Below are 19,209 nucleotides of genomic sequence, written 5' to 3' on the forward strand. Positions count from 1 at the left end.
GAGTAGTGGATATTTCTATAAAATCCTCCTTAAGTTCCATGGAGTCTTCTCAGAAGTCACTTTATATGTAAAAATATTTTTTTACATTTAAATTTTTTTCATTTATAGGAGATCCACTCTATTACAGAAAATGACGTTTACTACACTTATTACCACATTATGTTGATCTCATTATTTAACATTGTATTAGATGTATTTCAAAATCCAGGTTTTATATAAAGTCTTTTCCCTCCAAACATCAAAAGGCATTGAGATCAATATCAGACTGAAAAACTAAAGGTGAAGTATTCTCAAGTTGACTGAGAAGAAAGCGTTAGACAGGAGCGAGCATAGGGCCTCCTGAACCAGTCTTGCAAACACGTAGTTCTGCTTCAGGCTGCAAAGGGATTGTATGCATTTGCTTATTAGTGTCTGTTGCCAATCTTGAGTTACTCTGGACAATCCGAGAACATATGCAAAAGATCTCCAGTGTGTATATATCATCGCTGGCACTTAGGACACTCATTAAACGGGAAGACACCTTCTTTTTTGGAGTAATAACTCTGCTGTCTAAAATGTTGCTGTGTATTCAACTGCAGTGACATTTATAAGATTGCCTTTTATACCTTCATGGTTTTCTCCCCAGTCACTTATTTTCCAGTCAACCACTGAGTATGTTCCTATGAGTCCTTTATTTTTTACTATAAGAGCTAGCTAGCTGCCTGTAAATCCAGGAAAGTCACTTTTTATTATTTATTGTCATATGTGGTTGAAAGGCCAGCCTATACCGTAACGTGCGTAACTGCTTTAGTCCAACAAAGGCCAGCTCCAAAGGAAGAATTAGGTGGACCATAGGTGTTGTCCCACGCCTGCCCCTGTCTGCCCCAGGAAGTGTCCAACGCACAAGAAACACACCTTTTTATATGAAATTTCCTCACCATATCCTCAAAATTACTGTTCTCTTCCTGCCTTGAGCGGGCACGTGGCTCCCTCGCAGGAGGGGTTTGAAGGCCCAGCTCCTCTTCCCCTATTCTCTCACGCTCTTGGCTTGAAACAGCTACGGGATTAATAACCAGATGGAAATGAAGGAGCAGAGAGGGTGTCAGTAAAGTAGTTTGATTTAGCTCGGGTGTTCTGGCTCCAAACCTTATTGCCGCAGCCACCGCGCGCGAGGGCCGCCGGTGCCGCACCTCGGCGGGGAGCAGCTGGTGCCGCTCACGCATCATCAACATAATCGTGTAATGAGTTCAGGCAGCGACACCCGCCCGGCCCCGCCAGCGCGCGGGGATTACACCCCTATCACCGCCAGCCTAATCTGCGGCCTGGGGGAGCACAGGTGTAACTGAGCACCTCGTTTGGCCCTGCGGCACTGTTACTGTTGGCGGTGTGGAAGGTGGTTCGACCTGACGCTTGAGGCACGAGCCTGGGAGCGAGTCAGGAACCGGAGGAGTCCTCACTTCAGCCTGGAAACTGAGCGTGTTTGGGACGCAAACGTGAAATCAGTCCTTGTAATATGTTTGTTAACGTTTTCTAGACTTCCAGCCTGTCTGATATAAACCTTCTGTCTCCTCTCATCCAATATTTGCATATTCTTGGCTTTGGTTTAATAAAACAAGCATTTTGCTCTACAAGTACTCCTTTCCCAGATTTCTAAAAAACCCCTTTTATCACATTGTCACGATGAGAGACACCTCAGAGAGATGGGACGTCTTCAGGTTTGCTGGCAGAAGGTAACTGGTCTGGATGTCTCTACACTGTAGATTGACAGGATTCGGTGTAAACAACCCACTACCTCTGAGGAGGAAAAAGTGCTTTGGTTTGACTTTAGCAACTCCTGTTTTCCATGTTGTATCAATAAAACATATAGAAACAAAATCGGGGCTGTCGGAAGACAGCCCTGTGTAGCTGCTTTGTCCACTTAAGATATGGTGCCATTTGGCATTGCCCTGGCTGCCATCTCTGCCCCTTTTTGTAAGAACAGCTTTCCTGCCAACATTGTTTTTCCTCCCATTTCTGTAGTTTAGGAAATGTAGTGAAAGGCAAGAAGTCTCTATGGGAGAAAAACCTATCTCAGCTAATATGCAGGGGATCACCTTTTCCCCTCCAACAGCCTTGTTTGAAAGTCTCACAAGAGCTTCATGAATCAGTCGAGCTAAGTCCCGTCCATCCTCAAATTATCCACACCAGAGAAAGACATTAGTGCTTCAACCCCAGGGCAAAGTGGGTCTGGTCTCCCCACTGGGTGGTGGCATTTTGATCCTCTGAAATGACAAGGGAGCTGAGGATTTCTGGTAGAAATCCCTCTACCCTGGAGTGTTACACAAGGCAAAGTAATGACCTGGGGACTGTAAAGGTGGCACTATATCCTTCTAGGAGTTCTTAATGAAAAAAATCGTATTGGTTTTAACACTACAAGTGTCCCTCAGTGAAAAATAATAAAATAAATAATAAAGACTACTTAATTTCCATGTGCTTGAGATTAAATATTCTTGCTAACATAAGATGTCTCAAGGCAATGTATTCTGCAACTTACCTCCAAGAGTTTAAAGGGTCTGGATGAGGTGTTTTTTTGATTATTGATTTTTGCTTTGTTTTTGTTTTTATTTTTGTTTTTTTAAGAAACTGATGAAAACACAAAAACCCTTGCCAGTATATTAAAAAGAAAAATGAATCAAATTATGCAATTTGATCCCATGGAAAATAGTAATCAATAAGGAATTTACAGATGACTTAAAATAACGAGATAATTTGCCATCACAACAATTTGTGAAAAATAGACAGACTTGATATGGTTTTGTTGAGATTACAAATGTGTTAAAAGGAATAGCAATGCTTTCATAAAAGGCATTTGACTAATATTGCATAATATTTCGATCAAGAAATCACAGTCACATCCATGTCAGTATCTCAAAACGTAGTTGTTTCTGCTGGAATCTTGCAGAAACTTTTTTCCATTAGAAACCTCCTTCCAAAGGCCAAAAGCAATGGATGATACAGCAAGAGGACACTCTCATTATCCCACATTTGCCCAAGGCAGAATCCCATTTTTTCATTTTATCTGCCAAAAATGGGTTTGTTTCTGAGTTCATAAACTTTTTGTTGATTTGGGATTTCAAATGTTTTCTTCTGGAAAAGCCTTTCAGTGGGTCTACATTGCACTTATGTTAATGCTTGCTTAAAGTTTCCCTATTGTCTTAGCCATTTATCCTTTGCATAGTTTGTATTTGAGAGCTAATTTTTATGAAAAGTACAGAAATCTTTTCAGCTAAGTGTTGTGGAAAAGAGCATTATTAAGGAGGAGGAGGAAGACTTTTACTGAAAATATGCTTAAAGGAAATTACTGCAAACACTGTTGTCTGAAAAGAAAAACAATCTTCAAGAAGGACTAGAGGTTTTATGCACTTCTAAGTAGATCCACATTAAATGCCTAGAAATGGACATTTCTGGGAGTTACAGTCCCCTAACATGATTCTCTACAGGCCAGACATAGAGAGGTACTAGATTCTTAAAACAAGTTTTGAGTATAATTTAAATAGCGGCAATATAAATATAAGTGTTTTAAACTTCAAACCCTGGTTTGTGAACGGCTGTATCTGTTAATCTGGAAAGGTTCCTATGCACATCCCCAGTCTTTTCTAGGATTGTTAGTGGAGATGCCTTATTTCTTTTTAAGTGTTTGCCTTAGATACAAGAAATGGACTTGGCTTGGGCACCTGTTTTCTCCCTGAGCCCCTGAGCCCAGGTCCTGCCAGATTCCTTGACTTGAATTTCCACCATTTCCTTTCTCCTCCTTGGTACCATTTAACCTTGCAATTTAGTGGTTGCTTTGTTTTGTTTTGGCCTGTTTTTTGCTAGGAAGTTCCTTAAGTAGCAAAAAGACTGATCCATAATTGACCTGCCTTGCACACACACATGTGCTGCGAGTGCATCTGAAAGGCACAGAGGTCCCTTCCCTCCCCGTGGCAAACACATGGTGACAAAAGGGATCCCAGAAACCCCAGAAACAGGAAGGGATTTGGGCAAGAGGGGTTGAACAATAGGTTGAAGATGTCCCTATGGACAGCTTATTTTGAAGAAAAATTACAGGCAAGCAGTCTTTTGTCAATTTTTTATCCTTATGTACATTCAAAACCCATCATTTCACCCCTCCCTCAATTAGCAGATGATTGCACTTTGCAGAAAACCATAACTCTTGAGCTCTCTAGTTGTGTATGTGTTGCCTCATCACATTCATTATGGACTGACATGGAACGCAGACAGTATTCCTGACTAGTGTACTGGCCAGATCATCCATCAGTGAAGAAAGATCAGCACCCCTTGGGACACAAATCCCAGCCTACATGGAATGAGGTGTACATGAGTACGCTATCTGTAGCCAGCTTCTGCACAAGATCCATATTCATTCATTACATGTCTGGAGTTTTATGTCCCAGCTGAATCCTTCCCACCTGACATTCATAAGAGTTGCAGTAGGTGTCTGGATAGCAGGCTTATCTCCCACAAGATAACTTCTTACCGTTGAGGGACTTATCAAGTTAGGGCATAAGCCTCTGTAATGAGGCTCTGGCAACAGAGGAAGCTATAGCAACGGTGATGGTAGTTTATTACCTCTTTCCAAGGTATCCGGTTTCATGGATCTGAAGCTGGTGTCACTGAGCTTCATGGAGGAATGGCCAAGGAGGAGCCCTGACCACGAATCTCTTGAGGGCTACAGAGCAAGCAGATGCTCTTTCCAGTAAATATTGATGTTACCTCATGTAAAGGTATACATAAGGCAGCATGCAAGGAGAACATGAGTCTGAGCGTGCCAAAAAGCATTAAGGTCTTATTGAGCTGAGCACCTGTCCTGATTTCAGCTGGGATAGAGTTAATTTTCCTCCTAGTAGCTGGTATAATGCAGCGCATTTCATGTAAGTTATTGCAATAGCTGTAGTCAGTGATCCAAAAGCTGTAGTCTTAAGGTGTAGTGCTCAAACAGGATAGAGTGGTCTTGCGCATAAATTTGTGACTCGGAGTTATTACTGAGTCCCAAGCCCCATCTGTCATGACTGTGTGATATGGTTGATAGGCTGATGATCATGGAGCCCAAGGGACTCCTTGTAGGTGTCTTGGCTACATCTAGCAACTTGAGTAATGAAAGGTGGAGGCTTGGATACTGTGCTGTGCTCATCTGCACAGTGTCACTGGCACGCCTTTAACCTATCACCCTCTAAACAACGCCGTGCAGTGTGCATGGGCTAGGATGGGTTAAGGGCTGGTCCCAGGGAGTCTGGAGGCATGGCTAGAGGCTGTCATGCCACTTGCTTTCGGGTCAGAGAAGGGCCCTGACCTGTGTTAATTACTAGGAGAATAATACTCCCATATGACCACTGGTTCTGCTCGAATAGACAGCTGAAAGATAGGATCCCCTTTTCATTTCAGGTTTTTACCTCCTGCAACTCACACTGGGACAGCAAGGAGCTTGGTGAAGAGATTTGTACGGGCCTTCTGGAGCCTCACATGCATGTGCTTTACATTGAATCTGCTTTAGTTCTCCCTGGCAGTTAGGGGGAGTGAGGGCATGTGATGGGTACCAGGAGGGACATGGTTGCAGGACAGAGAAAAATCCAACTTACAGCCTGCTCTTCATGGCAAGTTAAAACAAGGCGGACAGAAGGGTTTAGTACAGGAAAAGGAGAGGGAAGGCACATTGCAAGATCGGAGCTGGGACAATCTGCCTGTTCGGAAGAAATGGACTAAGTGTTTTGTTGAAGAGGAAATCTGTCCCCCTCTGACTTTTCTCCAAGCCCCTGGCCCCTTCCCAGAGTCCTGCATCTTTCCTACTGAAGCAGTTTCTTTTTTCTATTACTATTATTTGAAAAGACGTGCGTGCAGGGACACGAGCCACCAGGCACTATTTTGTTTCCTATTTGATAGCTCTGTACGAACTAACGTATCTGAACAGCCATGGGCACTGGATTTATATGTTACAGCAAGACTGAAAGACCACTTTCAATTGTTCTGCTGCCTTTTCTGGCAATCACTAGTTCTGCTACACAGTGAGGGAAACTAAGTGCATCCATCATTCTTAAATTTGCACAGCTATGATACTGGGATTAGCTTTGCCACAGGGCTTGGTCATTGCAGCATCCTGCCAAGACTAAGTCTTTTTAAAGTATAAACAGACATGAAACTTTTAAGTCAAATCCACTGTTGCTGATAGCTTTTAGCTGTCTGTAATCTTCTGGCACCAGAGGAGATTTTCTTTTCCTATCTAGTTTTGTACATAAAAGCATGTTCTCTGCTTGATGTTAGGAACGCTAGGCTGAAGGTAGCTTGGCATTGTGGCACCCTTAGGCACACAGAGCCCTTATGCCAATCCTTTCACGAATAAAAAGCACTCCAGGCTCTGAATTTTGCACGTAGGTACCCATGTTAGCTACCCAGGTCCTTGTTTGTGCAAATGGGGTGCAACTGAGAAAGGACTTACTTCTAACTAATGATGCGGAGCTGTAGTGCTGTTAAGGCATGATGTCACCATAGAGGGACCCATAAACTGAGTCAGCTGTTTGGCAGATTTTCATCTAAGTAAATCTCTCTGTAAACTAATTATATGGCCACAGCTTATAAATTTTACAAGAAAGCAATCTCTAGACTTGTTTTTCTTGTCGGTTGCAGATCTTGCAACTTAACTGTAGATATTGCAAAACTAATCACCAGGGTTAGAGCGTCTATAAACTGTACTATATTGCATAGTCATATAAATTTCCAGTACTTCTTTCCTTCTTTAAATACCAGCTTAAGTTTTAGTCCATTCATTTTTAGTGTTTGCAAGTAATACACACACACACACACAAAAGCCTAAATAAAACCAGTCCAAAATTAAAGCCTTGGAAAATGTGAGCATAAACTCCAGCTAGAAGTCTCCAAATGAAATATTTGTATGTACTAGACATCTTGTATCAGGAGGTGGTTCTCTTGCTGTTATCAGAAGTCAACCCTTCGCTCCCTGTGTCTGCTTCAAACGCTTTTATCCCTGGCAGCACGAGGCTTGCTTCAAACATCCTGCTTGCTTGTCAGCAGGGTTGATGCACTATAACAAGTATTTGTCACAACTGTTGTTCAGAGGCAGCATTTTTAGCTCTACAAGCACAACCCATGAGATTCTCTATCAACATAATCATTATTTATCCGAGGCTCTTCCAGTAAATTGAGCCTAACCAGTTTTTCCTTAGGTTAAAATGCAGCAGCCTTTCTTTTATTGTTGCTCTTATAGAGAAAGCAGCATCCTCCTCAACAGTGGTAGGATCTGCTCAAGCAATAAGCCTCATAGCTTTTGCATCATCCTTCCAGTATGACGTTAGCTTATAGTCCACTTCTTAACCTAGGACTGCCTAGGCAGGAGCACAGCCAATAACTGCGCATTATTTTCATTGTAGGTATATTTTAGTGGCACAGTTGTATCCTTAATGCTGCATCTCCCTCAGCTGAGAGATTGGTCGCATTTAACTGGTTTGGTCAAAGCTGCTTCATCTTCCACAGGCAGCTCTCAGAGACTCCCTGGAATCAGTAACTCTCATTTCTATAGAGAAAAAAGGCAAGTCAGCCCAGCTTTACTGTGTGATAGAAATGGGGCAGCTGAAGCTTTGGAAAAATCTTGTGACATAATTGGAGATCTGTGTATACTGTCTTTTCACATTAAGAGATCCTGCAACAGATAGATGCATACTAATGTAATTAACACAAATCAACAAAAACAACAAAGGAATTTAAATATCCTGGCGCAATCATAACTGGTTTTTCTTAAAAAATAGAAATTAAATAGAGAGTAAAAGGCAACAGTGGTGTTTCACCACAAAAAATATATCAAGCCGGTCTGTGTGACTACACCAGTCTGTTAATACATTCTCCTTGTCCTGTGCCTTTGTGGAAACTCCATTTTTATAACTTAAACCATAATGAAGATGGCACATCATCATCATCATCATCATTATTATTATTATTACTACTACTACTACTACTACTGTTATTACTACTGTTATGAGTCTGACTTGTTTGGGTACCCCTACCTATGAATGCAATACATATTTGTATTGCATAGATACAATACATACATACATATATATACATACATACATACATCATACATATGTACAATGTATGTACAACACATACATCCCAATACATCCAATTTTGGGCACAAAAACTTCTAATTTGTGACTAAATTGTACTGCACATAATGCTGAGAGACTTCATGCAAACAACAGTATCAATTAAGATAATAGTAATACTCATTTTCGGTTTAACTGCAATGGTGCATTTTTGTAATTGTTTTGTTGAATAAAATATGAAATTAGGGGTGATATTTGTATAATAATGGAATGGAGGTTGCGACATATCAATGAAGTGTTTCACATGCCCCTATTAATATACCAATCCTCTCATCTCCTCCCCCATCTCTCCTCCAGCCCCAAAACAATCCAGTTAGGCTATCCACTTCAAAACCTGATTGATATAAATAGATATCTTCTAAAATGTATACTGTATTCTAGTAAGGTTCTCAAATATTGGCTTTAGTTCATTTTGGTAATTGTTTAAAGAACAATGAGTGGGGCAACAAATCGAAGTGTTGGCTGTTATTCTGCTTTTTAATCAATTGGGAGTTTTCTAATTATGAGGAAAGTATTTTGCTTACCATTGCTACCTTAAATTAGACATCTGACATTTAGATAACTATCTGTCTCCACTTACTTGCTATAACCTTTGTAGGGACCTCAGCATTTCCAAAAGAGAATTTATCCCACCTGTTTTGTTCTGCTATGCAGGAGTGTAGATATCTAACTTTCAATGCCCAAAATAAGATGAAATTAATTCCATCTTATCAGATATTGAGAGATACCCACAATGGCTCTCATCAGATCTTTGCTTTCTGCGAGGTCTATTATACAAGATTATTGTCTGTTCACAAGGATCCTAAACATCCCTTAAAGGCTTTGATTTCTCACTTCTGCTGATCAAAGTATCTTTAGAAGCTTCTCTTCATGTACTGACAATCAAAAGAGTTGCAAAACACACTCTGTAACCTCTGTTTTACTTCCTGAGACCCCAGGAAATACAACCACCGAGGCATGCATAATTTTTGGCATATATATAGCGTATAAGAGAGGATTTCTTAAAATAATTGTTCCTACTGATAATGTGAATGTTTTGATGAAAAGTTCATTGAAATGAAAAACAATCACTGAATTCTTTGCATATTTTATTTTTCTTTTTGATTTCCAACTCACACACATCTGGCATATTTTACATCTTTGCAATAAAACATGGTTACAATAGCTTAAGGAATTTATATATCCAAAATATTTCACCATGATCTCAAGATGAAATGAACTTGTCTTCCAGATGTTCAATAGTCTCCCAATTCTAAGCTACAAACTCAAGATATTGCTTACAGACGGGTGATGAATAACTTAATCATTACGTTGATCCCCATGATTCAGAATCTTATAAATACAAACATCAATGAAGAAGGAAATTCAGTGCTAAACTTACTAATACAAGGTGGATAACAAATAAGTAATCACATCAATAAATAATGATATGTTTCTGGTGCAAAGTGCCAATACAAAGAATCCATTATCTTTTTAAATAAATGACTGCAAGTGAGTGTAAATTCTGAGAAAATTACATTCCTGTTACATGCCTCATAGCCCTACCGACACAATATGTACATCTATGACAATACAGTCACCAAATATACAAAGAAGAAACATGAATTAAAGTGTATATACCCCTGGGTGTGTAATTTGATCAGTACAATGTGCAGAAAATTATTCCGATAGTTATCATTAAAGTATTGAAAAACATGAAGTGCCTTAGTCTGAGTGGCTTCAGGTGAGATTTTCAGAAGAACCGAAAAGAATAACCTCAGTCACCTTTACAATGAAGCTAAGGCTGTCAAATAAACCAAGCTGCTCAGAGGAAAAATAAGGGAAAAAATCACTGGGGGCTCCCTTGCCCATGATTTGTATGGCAAATGTTAATAATCCAGAAGTATAGCACTTCGTCTGTATTGGGAGTCATTAAGCATTACAAAGCATTAAACTGAACTTCCCTCTTTGCTCCCTTTCTGTCTAGTCTTTGAATTTAAAAGGAAGGAATTTAATTTCTGTCCTATAAAGTATAAACATGGCAAATGATGGCTTTTTATCCAAATACTTCATGACCAGAACTCCACTTAAGAGGGCTAAAGTTTAGATTCAAAAAGTGAAAAACATGTGTTGGTGGAAATGTCAAAATTACTGTTTGCGCCCAAATTCAACCCTTTAACACAAGCTGTACCCTTAGGCAGATCTCCAGTTTGATTTGTGTGAATGCACCACCTGTTCCTTCAAGACATCAGGTTTAAAGTACATGCAAGTTGTAACTCCACAATAAAATTAAGAAACAGTTTTGTTCTTTATACAAGGTTTTACTTTTACAAAAGTATCCCTTTAAAGTTAAGATGTGCATCTGATGTACAAAGTATCAAACGTATTTTTTTTATCTCAGCTTGAAAAGAGGCTGGAGATGGGATGCATGTTAGGTTCAAAGCCTAAACATTGAAACAACTGGACACAAGGTTCCCCAGAATTTTCAAAAGTCTCTTGTGGCGCATCCTACTACCTTTTCTCAATAAACAAAGATATATGAAATAATTACCAAAACATCTCCTAATTCATATAATTTACATGATACAAGCTTGCTTTTCAGCAGCTGGTGTTCAATTGTGAAAAAACACACAAAGTAAAATGGTTGCTGACTACAATGTACAGCTATTGCTGGGTGTAATGGAATGTACAACGGAGGTCAATGCAGACGTGGTTTTCCACCAGAGACTACACCTTTCATTGCAGCACTTGTGCTCTCAGCTTTACCTGGGCTTTCAGTTCTTCATTCCGCTTCAGTATCTGTTCTGATGTTCATAATGCCACCGGTTAAAATCTATATTAAAAGCTACGATGCTGCCAGAGGCCATGCCAGTAATCAGAGTTCTGAAAAAGATAGAAAAGATGGTCCTGTTAATCCTCTTTTACCCTTCTCAAGCAGTGGTTTATCATAAACAGTAAAAAAGCTAAAAGAATGACGCACCGTTTGCAACACTGTCGGAAGATTAAGCTCATGGGTGGGATTCCGTTTGCGATGGGGACGCTACATTTAGGTGTCGACATATCAGCCAAATTTCCATGTTCCCATTATGGTCAAGGGAGATCTAGAGATCCATTCAGTTGCCTTCACATAGGTAAAAGCACCATGCCATTTGAGATGCTCTCGCATATCCTGCCTTGCCTCCAGCTGCCTCTCCAGAAGGCTGTGGGTCTTCACTAGGTCCTTTGTCATATGTGCCACCCCAGGTACTCAGACCTCTGAGGTATCTCAAACAGTACTAACTGGCTATGGGTAGGCAACCGAATTAGGCCCTAATCAGCACCCTCAGTGCAGCCTGAGACCAACTCTCTACAGGTCGCTGTGCATGTACTTTAAGGTGAGCTTAATTTTTCTTTAGACTCCACAGGCTGTAGCAAGTAAATCGCCACGGTTATTACGGGAGCTTATTCCCGTAGCTCACATGAAGACACCTATGCCAAAACACCTTCATTCAGGTGTTTTAGAACCCAGCTGCTTAATTTTAGGCACCTCGTGCCACTGGAGGTGCCCCAGGATGGCTGACATGTCTACATTGGCTGGAAGGTGGGACAGAGGACCTGTGGACCACTCTGCACTTGGGGCTGCAGCTGGGATCAGCTGGATATCCTAGGGCCTTCCAGACAGAATAAGATGCCTCTGCGAAAACAACTGAACTGATCCCCTAATCATAAGCTGATGACACCTTGGTACTCCTAAAAAGCTTCATATTAGAAATGTAGCCCCATATTTACATTTTTCTGGTGGCAACAGTTGAGGTGATTTTCCAGTTATCACATATGTTCTAATTCTGGTAGCTGAGTTTTAAAATTGGATTAGATATCTATCACCACTTCTATCAAACCATACAAAAGCCATTCGCTGCTTCATTATGTGACTAAAGCTAAGCAGGTACTTAAAGCACTTTGCACAGCTGGGGCTTCCCAGCCTGGTATTACAATCAGGGATAGAGAAAATAGGCTACCTGTAATTTTTTGCAGTGTAAATAAATCTCTTCAAACAGAGCACAGTACTGTATGCATGAACTGGCAAAGCTCCGGAAGCAAATAGGCCTCTTCCAGTAAGTTAGTTTCAATTAGACTAGTTTGAGACAAAAAACTTGTTTCAAGTCATCCACTCATACATGAGTAAATTAGGTACGTATTTTGTTCATAGGTATTTTTGTTGCTTTACAAAATGGGTACATAGCATAGCAATGCTGAAAAGCGTAAGAAAAATAAACTGAAATGAATGCTGTATGATTTTTCTAATACCCTATGAATTCTTTGCATCTCATGAGTTTGTATATTAATAAGAAATACAAGACCGATGCATGACGTAAACAGCAAATCCACTCATAACCCTGCATAAATGCAACATATAGGCTTACATTATAATCACATTACAATAGAAGACTGAGGGACCAGGTTCATATATCTTTTACATTTACAGTATGCATTTTAGTGCCACAGCAGTGACTGCAAAAATCTAAGCTTGTACACTGCATCTCCATTGCTCAAGAAGGTCAAAGGAAAGGACCACACTCGCTCCTGGATAGATCCACTGATAATATTACACATTACAGTCTAGATGCAGCCCCAAGAAGTTCTCAAGCTCTACATAGCTGAAAATCAGAAATGTACCACAAACTTTTGTAATTTGTTTTCAGGCATTGGTTAACAGGCACTACTGCACTGTTCCTATGTTCTTAAGTTAATGTAATTTTACTCATATTTTGCTAGCTGAGTCTCTGGCTTACTGACTTTATTGATATAAGACCTCACCTTAATGTTAAGCACTTGCGCCATGAGACTCAAGGATCAGAAAAAATGCTGAGTCGGATAAATCAACAAGATAACAACTAGAGTAATGGTTTTGTAACATATCCTGTTAACGAGTGCATACCATAAATTCATACCTTAAAGTTCATGGAGATGTATACCTTGTATATTTTTACCATTTACATACAAATACTAATGACAAACTCACCTCTGATCATGAGACAGATCCATAGCTCTTATGCCAGCATCACAGCCAGGGTAAATATAGAGCTGCTTGAAGTCACAGGCCTGCCATACTTCCACTACACCGTTGTCTCCCCCTGTGACCAGGTTCTGCCCATCGCTGCTCAGGAGGATGGCCTTCAGGAGAAAAAGACAAAACCCAAGCACACAGTTAGCTTTTGGAAATGGGTCAATATTACAAAAATTTAATCAACTTATAAGCATTTCTTTTGCTCTGCCCAGTTTAAATTTGAAGAAAAAGGGTCCCACTCCTCTTTCTCCCCAATCAAAAAATAAACCAACAAATTTCATATCTCCAAATTTTAGATAAAACAATTGTGTGGTTTTAAACATGATACATAACCAAAAAGCTTTTTAACTGAATCTGCCAAGACTTGAGTTCAGCACATAACATTTTGATGTTTGTCCTACAATACTCACTGCCATCACTAACACTTAGAGCAGAGCAGCGATCTGCATTCCTAATGCTCCTTCAAGTGCTGGTGACAGAGCAGAGCCCTGAAGGCACAAGTTCATGTCTTGGCTAATAAATGAAGAATGGACTCTTTTCAGAACATTTTGTTTTAAAGATGTATTTTCCACCAAAATTTAATTCCAAACAAAAATTCCAGGAATCGTGTGGGATCATAAACAATTTGTTCTTATTTATTCTGGAAAAGCTCAAGTGCACTGTTGCATTTGGAGTGGAGATGGAGACGAGACGATATGTGTTTGCATATGACTTATCCAGGAGGCGGCAATTTTACATTTGTGATTTCCTTTAAACAACACTGCAAATAAATTCGATTTATTTTAATAAAGAAAGGCGAAACACAACAAATGTTTGTTTGCGTTTAGATTTACCCTGGTTGAATCATTGATCTCCATCTGAGCTAAGAGTTTGCCATTAATGCTGAAATTGCTGAACCGTCCTCGTTCATAGTAGATGATGCAGTGACCTTCACTAGATACTGAAATTAAGCGAGGATACAAGCAGTTTTCTGTTCCTTCCAGGGCTCTCAGCAAATCTCCAGTAATTGTGTGTACCAGACAAGGACCTTCTGTATATGAAAACATAATACATCGTATATTTGCTGCTTATACAAACTATATACACTGTGCACAGAGGCAATGCATTTAGATCACATTAGTCCTGCATAGATGTAAGAAGATGCAATGTTTGCTTAAAGAATTTAAAGTATGCAACAGAAAAGGAAATGCAAGAGCTAGCATATTAAGAAAATAGATACAACATGCCTAAAAGTGGTAGTTTATTTTTACTTAAAATGGTAGGAGTTTTCATTGATCTGTCTTCTAAAATATACTTTCCTCTTTCCAAGCATTCAGAAGCCTCAGTCTTACTGCTTTCCTCCAACAACGTGAACTCTCTTTAGCCTGCCCATTCACATTAAACAGATGGGGCCCTATCAGTGACTAGTAGGAGCAACTCCCAGAGGGCATATAATCGTATCACTGCATATTTCTCCTACAGACAATGGCAGTTCCTGTAGGTCCTCTCCCCCAATGAATGTGTTATATGCACAGATTTCAGTCCTGAATTGTTTTAACAATGGTGTCATCTGACAGCCAACAGAGTTACTATGATATCTGGATGGTAAGAGCTTTTAGGAGACCACACTATAACTGCATTTACTCCAGAGAGATTTTAATGTGAGATTTTAATGGTTTTTTTATTACTGCTTATGAAAGAAAAAAACAGCTATGAAATCTACAATGTACATTTTAAGATGCAACACTAGGCTATTTTCATTTCAAGATCTATGAGAAAAGCTCTTTTGAAAGTGAGATCTGTATTCCTACTAAGAAAGAGAGTCTCTTCTGTGATAAATGTAATGAGTCACAGTAAATACTAAATGTTTTCTTTTATGAATCACAGGATACTCCTGAACAGCACAGTAATCTCTTCCTTATACAACTGGCTCATGACCCTGAAAGTAAATTCATACTGGCAGACTCAGCCACCTCACGTTAAGCCCTTCTAACTTCCCTGAAAATCGCACAGCACCTGGCTTTGCCCAGGTAGAATGAATCACAGCATCAGCACATTTGCCTGTGAGGCCTCCGGTACAGGCTTTTATCTCTGTTTGCATAAAGCCTTATGCAGAGAGACCCCAAGCCTGACTGGCTCCGTGGGATACAGCTGCAACGGAATTAACTGATTTTCTCAAATAGTTGAGCTTTGGCTTTGGAAATACTGAAGTGCCAGAATGTTATAAGAAGTGATGCCTCCACCTTTAGAGTAATTACCATGTTAGATTTTTCGAAAGTGTAATACCTTCATATGTAAGCTCACTGACAAACTCCCACTACCCTGGCTAGCTGATTGGTCATGGACATGAAAAGACACAAAGAAAATCTTCTGATTTAGGATGCTACTGTAAAGACGTACAGACTGACCGCTCTTTTTTGGGGTTGTTGGATAAGAACGTGCAAACATCACCCTGACGCACAGGATTTTTCTCAGAGGAGTCCTATATGTGCTGTGTCCCTGCCTCAGCAGGTTGTCTGGCGTGGTGCCTGTGTCATGGCAGTGCCACAGCCAGCTCCGCAGCGGCAGCCTCCCCACGAGGGAGCAGAGGCAGCGCCCAGGCAGGAAGGCAGAGCAACGCAGCGCTGCCGTGAAATGCAATCTAAGAAACTGGGAAGGGACCGGGAAGGACAGAAACTGAAGAGGAAGCTTTAAAACAGGCATCTGCTGGAAAACAGCAATAAAAAAGGGATTTTCTCTCTCCATTTATATATAGATTAGAGTTTGAAAAGGAAGAACAGAAGAAGAGTAACTCAGGGGAGAGACTGGGCCTCCATTTCTCTGGATCAATTACAAATATATTCTGGATTTGATGTAAAAGTCTTTGGTTGTCCAGCAGCCTTTACCTCTAAAAATATGTAAGTTACCAAAGCATCACATACTTAATGAAGCAGAAGATAACTGAGTACAGATTCCAGCTATTTTAATAAGAGCCAAAAAATTCTATGAATTCTACGATTCTATTTTAATAAGAGGAAATTTGCAAAAAGATAGTTGGAAAGCGTACCCTATTATGGCAGTAAGAGTGTATATAGCTGCCTTAAAAGATAAGAAATAGCAGTGCTGCAAGAAAAAACAGCATCACTGTACATTTTTTTCATAAATGTCTTGACTTCACCTACAACTGTTATGTAGTATGTCATTATGAGAGTTAACGACCCATTAGGATTTCCTGTTAAAAATGCCTTTACTCAGAAGTTTCACACCCAGCTTTGAAAATAAATGTTGACCTCTGAAGCAGTATAAAAGACGATAACCCAGGAGCTCAACTGTGAGCAAAAGCGGGCAGAACAAGTATCACATCCTTCTTACCCTCAGAAGCAGCAAACTTTTTAAAAAGGAGTACAAGGATATCCACCAGGATGAATAAAACAGGCATCGCTGTAGACAGAGAAAGTAAGTAGCTGGATGTGGATGTAGGAGTGGAGTGGAAATGAGATAGAAAGAGATATAAGGAAGAAGAACCTTAAGGAAGGACAAGGATAATGTAAAGAAAGGAAACAAAAAGGGAGAAGAGATAACGTAGCACAAAAGAAAGTAAGAGAAGGGGGAGGAAGAGGAGGCAAATAGGAAAGGAAAAGAGAAAAAGGCATGCAGTTTGCCAAGTTAAGAAAAGAAGCTGAACGAGAGACGGCAGTGGGGGAAGAAAAGTGGGCACGGAATTAAGGGGAAAAGGAGAAGGCGGGCAGAACAAGTGAAATGGAACAAATGAAGGAGAAACAGAATAAGGAAAGATGAAGCAAACACTCATTGAGGCAGGTGCTTTATTTAGGTTGATTACCAGTTATACAGGAGACTGCTGCACGTTTGGAAAGGTATTTTGAACGTTTGTATTAGCAATTGTTGGATACTCTGGATTCCATAGATAAGTAACAGGGAGAAAGTGTGACCAGATGGCTCAAAAAGTTTAATAGAAGAGAGGTATCAACAAACCCACAAACTCCTCATTATTTGGAATCCACTACCAAAAAAGCTAGTGGATGAAATGCTGTCCACAGATCCAAAACTAAGCAAATTGACCCTGCTTCCCTTGGTAAGGAGACTGAGGTCAGTCCTACAAACTGCCATTCAATTAAGATCAGGGTGGAGAACTTGGAGCTGGCCCTGCCCTAAACACAGGTCTCTATCAACAGGTTTCTGCAAAATCAGTAGATGTCATGATGAATTATTGTATACATTTTTATCAACTACTCTTCCAGATCTGGGGAAGTAGTAGCACAGGCTGGCAGTTGGAAGGAACGATCAACTTAATTTGTGTCTAAACCTAGTCAGTCCAGATAGTAAGTAATAACATTCAGAGTAAGCTGCTGCAGATTCCCCCAGAATTACAACACATCTTAGTAGAGGAGACTTTGGGTAATTAAAGTATATGTGGCTTGAGGGAAGACTGAGAAGCACCACTAAAAAGGCTCTAAAAATGTTAAGACTTAAATCATAAAAACATTTCTGACCTTTAGCACCACTGATAACGAGTCCCAGCTCTGCACAGACCGACACGCAGACAACTTCATGGTCATGACCAGTTAGAACAGCCCGAGGAGCTGGATAATCACCTGTTAAAAAAAAACACAAGAAGAAAAAGAAAAAAAAGAAAACAACAGAGGAATGCCAAACCAGACCTATTTTATCAACAAAAGAACTTTGCTGTAATTTGCCTTAAATCAGTAAGCATCAAAGAGAGGTGCAGTGTGCTTAAATATCTCATACTTAGGTTTCTGAGCAAAATACATTCAGATATCATAAAGTTTCATAAGCACAGCTTCTCAATGCATTAATTCATACATTAACAAAAAGCAAATTTCTTTGGTTTAGAAATTACGGACTGCGTGCTGTTTACAATACACAAATGATAATGATACATCACTGTTTTATGACCTAAAAATACTGAAAATGTATATTTCAGATAAAGAACACAAAGTGTGGTGGTATTAAAAGCAGCTGTAATGTAAAGATCTGCTATTGAACATACATGTCGCTAGACTTCTGCTAGGAACCTAAAGAGTAGCATGAGTTGAGGATGTTCCTATATTAATGTTCATAATTTGTTTCCTGAAACTGGGGGTAGGAAAAGAAGAGAGAAGGAACAGCACTGTAGAAAGGTACTACTGTTGCACAGACATTTTTAATTCATTGAATGCTTATAGATTAAAAGCATACCTAAAAATGGTTATGGGTATACATCATTTTATATATAACACTATGGATACCTATGCCATTTTTATCACATTTAATTTATTAAAGAGTAGGATAGACTAGTCTCTAAATATTTATTTTTTATATTCAGGATGAAATGTATTTTATTTTGGGTTTGAACAAGTGGGCATTTATGGAGTGTTTATATGACAAATAGCAACATTTCTGTTGTTTCTAATAATAACAGATGTTGACATCCTAATAGTGAAACAGTAAAGAATTGCTCAGTATTTGATATTGCTTTGCCAGGCAAAGAAGGTTAATCAGTAACAAAAAATTAGCAACTTGCTAGATAACACAGTTTTCATCTGGTTATATTTACTCTGCACAAATGAAATATAGAAAATTGGGAAATTCCAAAGGACTGGAGCTCTGCCAGTGTAGTTCAAATACTTAAAAAGCATAAAAGAAATAACCTAGGGAACTACAGGTGAATTACTGTAACATTAATCCTATGCAAAATAACAAAACGGTTAATCCACGGTTCTGTCAACAAAGAATTGGAAGCAAAAATCTCATTAATGCCGGTCACCATGCTGCACTGGAATGGCAGTATTGTCAAGCAAGCTTCTTACCTGTTTTTGATGGGATGACAGGTGTAGTTGATAAAGATGGCTATGTTAAAATATAGGGGTTTTTTTCAGATATTTGTCTTGCTAATACGATGTTTTAATTTAAACCTGTTTTATTTGGAACTGACTGTGGACAACATAGATGGCACAGAAGCTGGTTCAATTACAGATCTTAAAATTTTTTGTCCATAGAAAGGTATCTACTATGAGCTACATATTAGGATATTGGAAATTAGGGTGTCCAATTAGGAGCTGGGAATTGATTCTTGAT

The 19,209-nt window shown here is 39.5% G+C and overlaps 1 protein-coding gene across 1 annotated transcript in view; it reads right to left on the reverse strand.

Moving 5' to 3' along the window:
- Positions 1–9,231: 9,231 nt before the first annotated feature.
- NBEA (neurobeachin) overlaps positions 9,232–19,209 on the reverse strand; it is a 426,845-nt gene continuing 416,867 nt past the window's right edge. The window contains exons 53-56 of the mRNA XM_075139786.1: positions 17,625–17,726; positions 13,989–14,185; positions 13,111–13,262; positions 9,232–10,991 (exon numbers count right to left, since the gene is read on the reverse strand). Of these exons, the coding sequence (XP_074995887.1) occupies positions 10,901–10,991; positions 13,111–13,262; positions 13,989–14,185; positions 17,625–17,726 (542 nt within the window). The 3' untranslated portion in view covers positions 9,232–10,900. The remainder of the gene's footprint in view (positions 10,992–13,110; positions 13,263–13,988; positions 14,186–17,624; positions 17,727–19,209) is intronic.

This window comes from Calonectris borealis, chromosome 1, assembly GCF_964195595.1.
Source record: "Calonectris borealis chromosome 1, bCalBor7.hap1.2, whole genome shotgun sequence".
In the NCBI taxonomy this organism is placed as follows: Eukaryota; Metazoa; Chordata; class Aves; order Procellariiformes; family Procellariidae; genus Calonectris; species Calonectris borealis.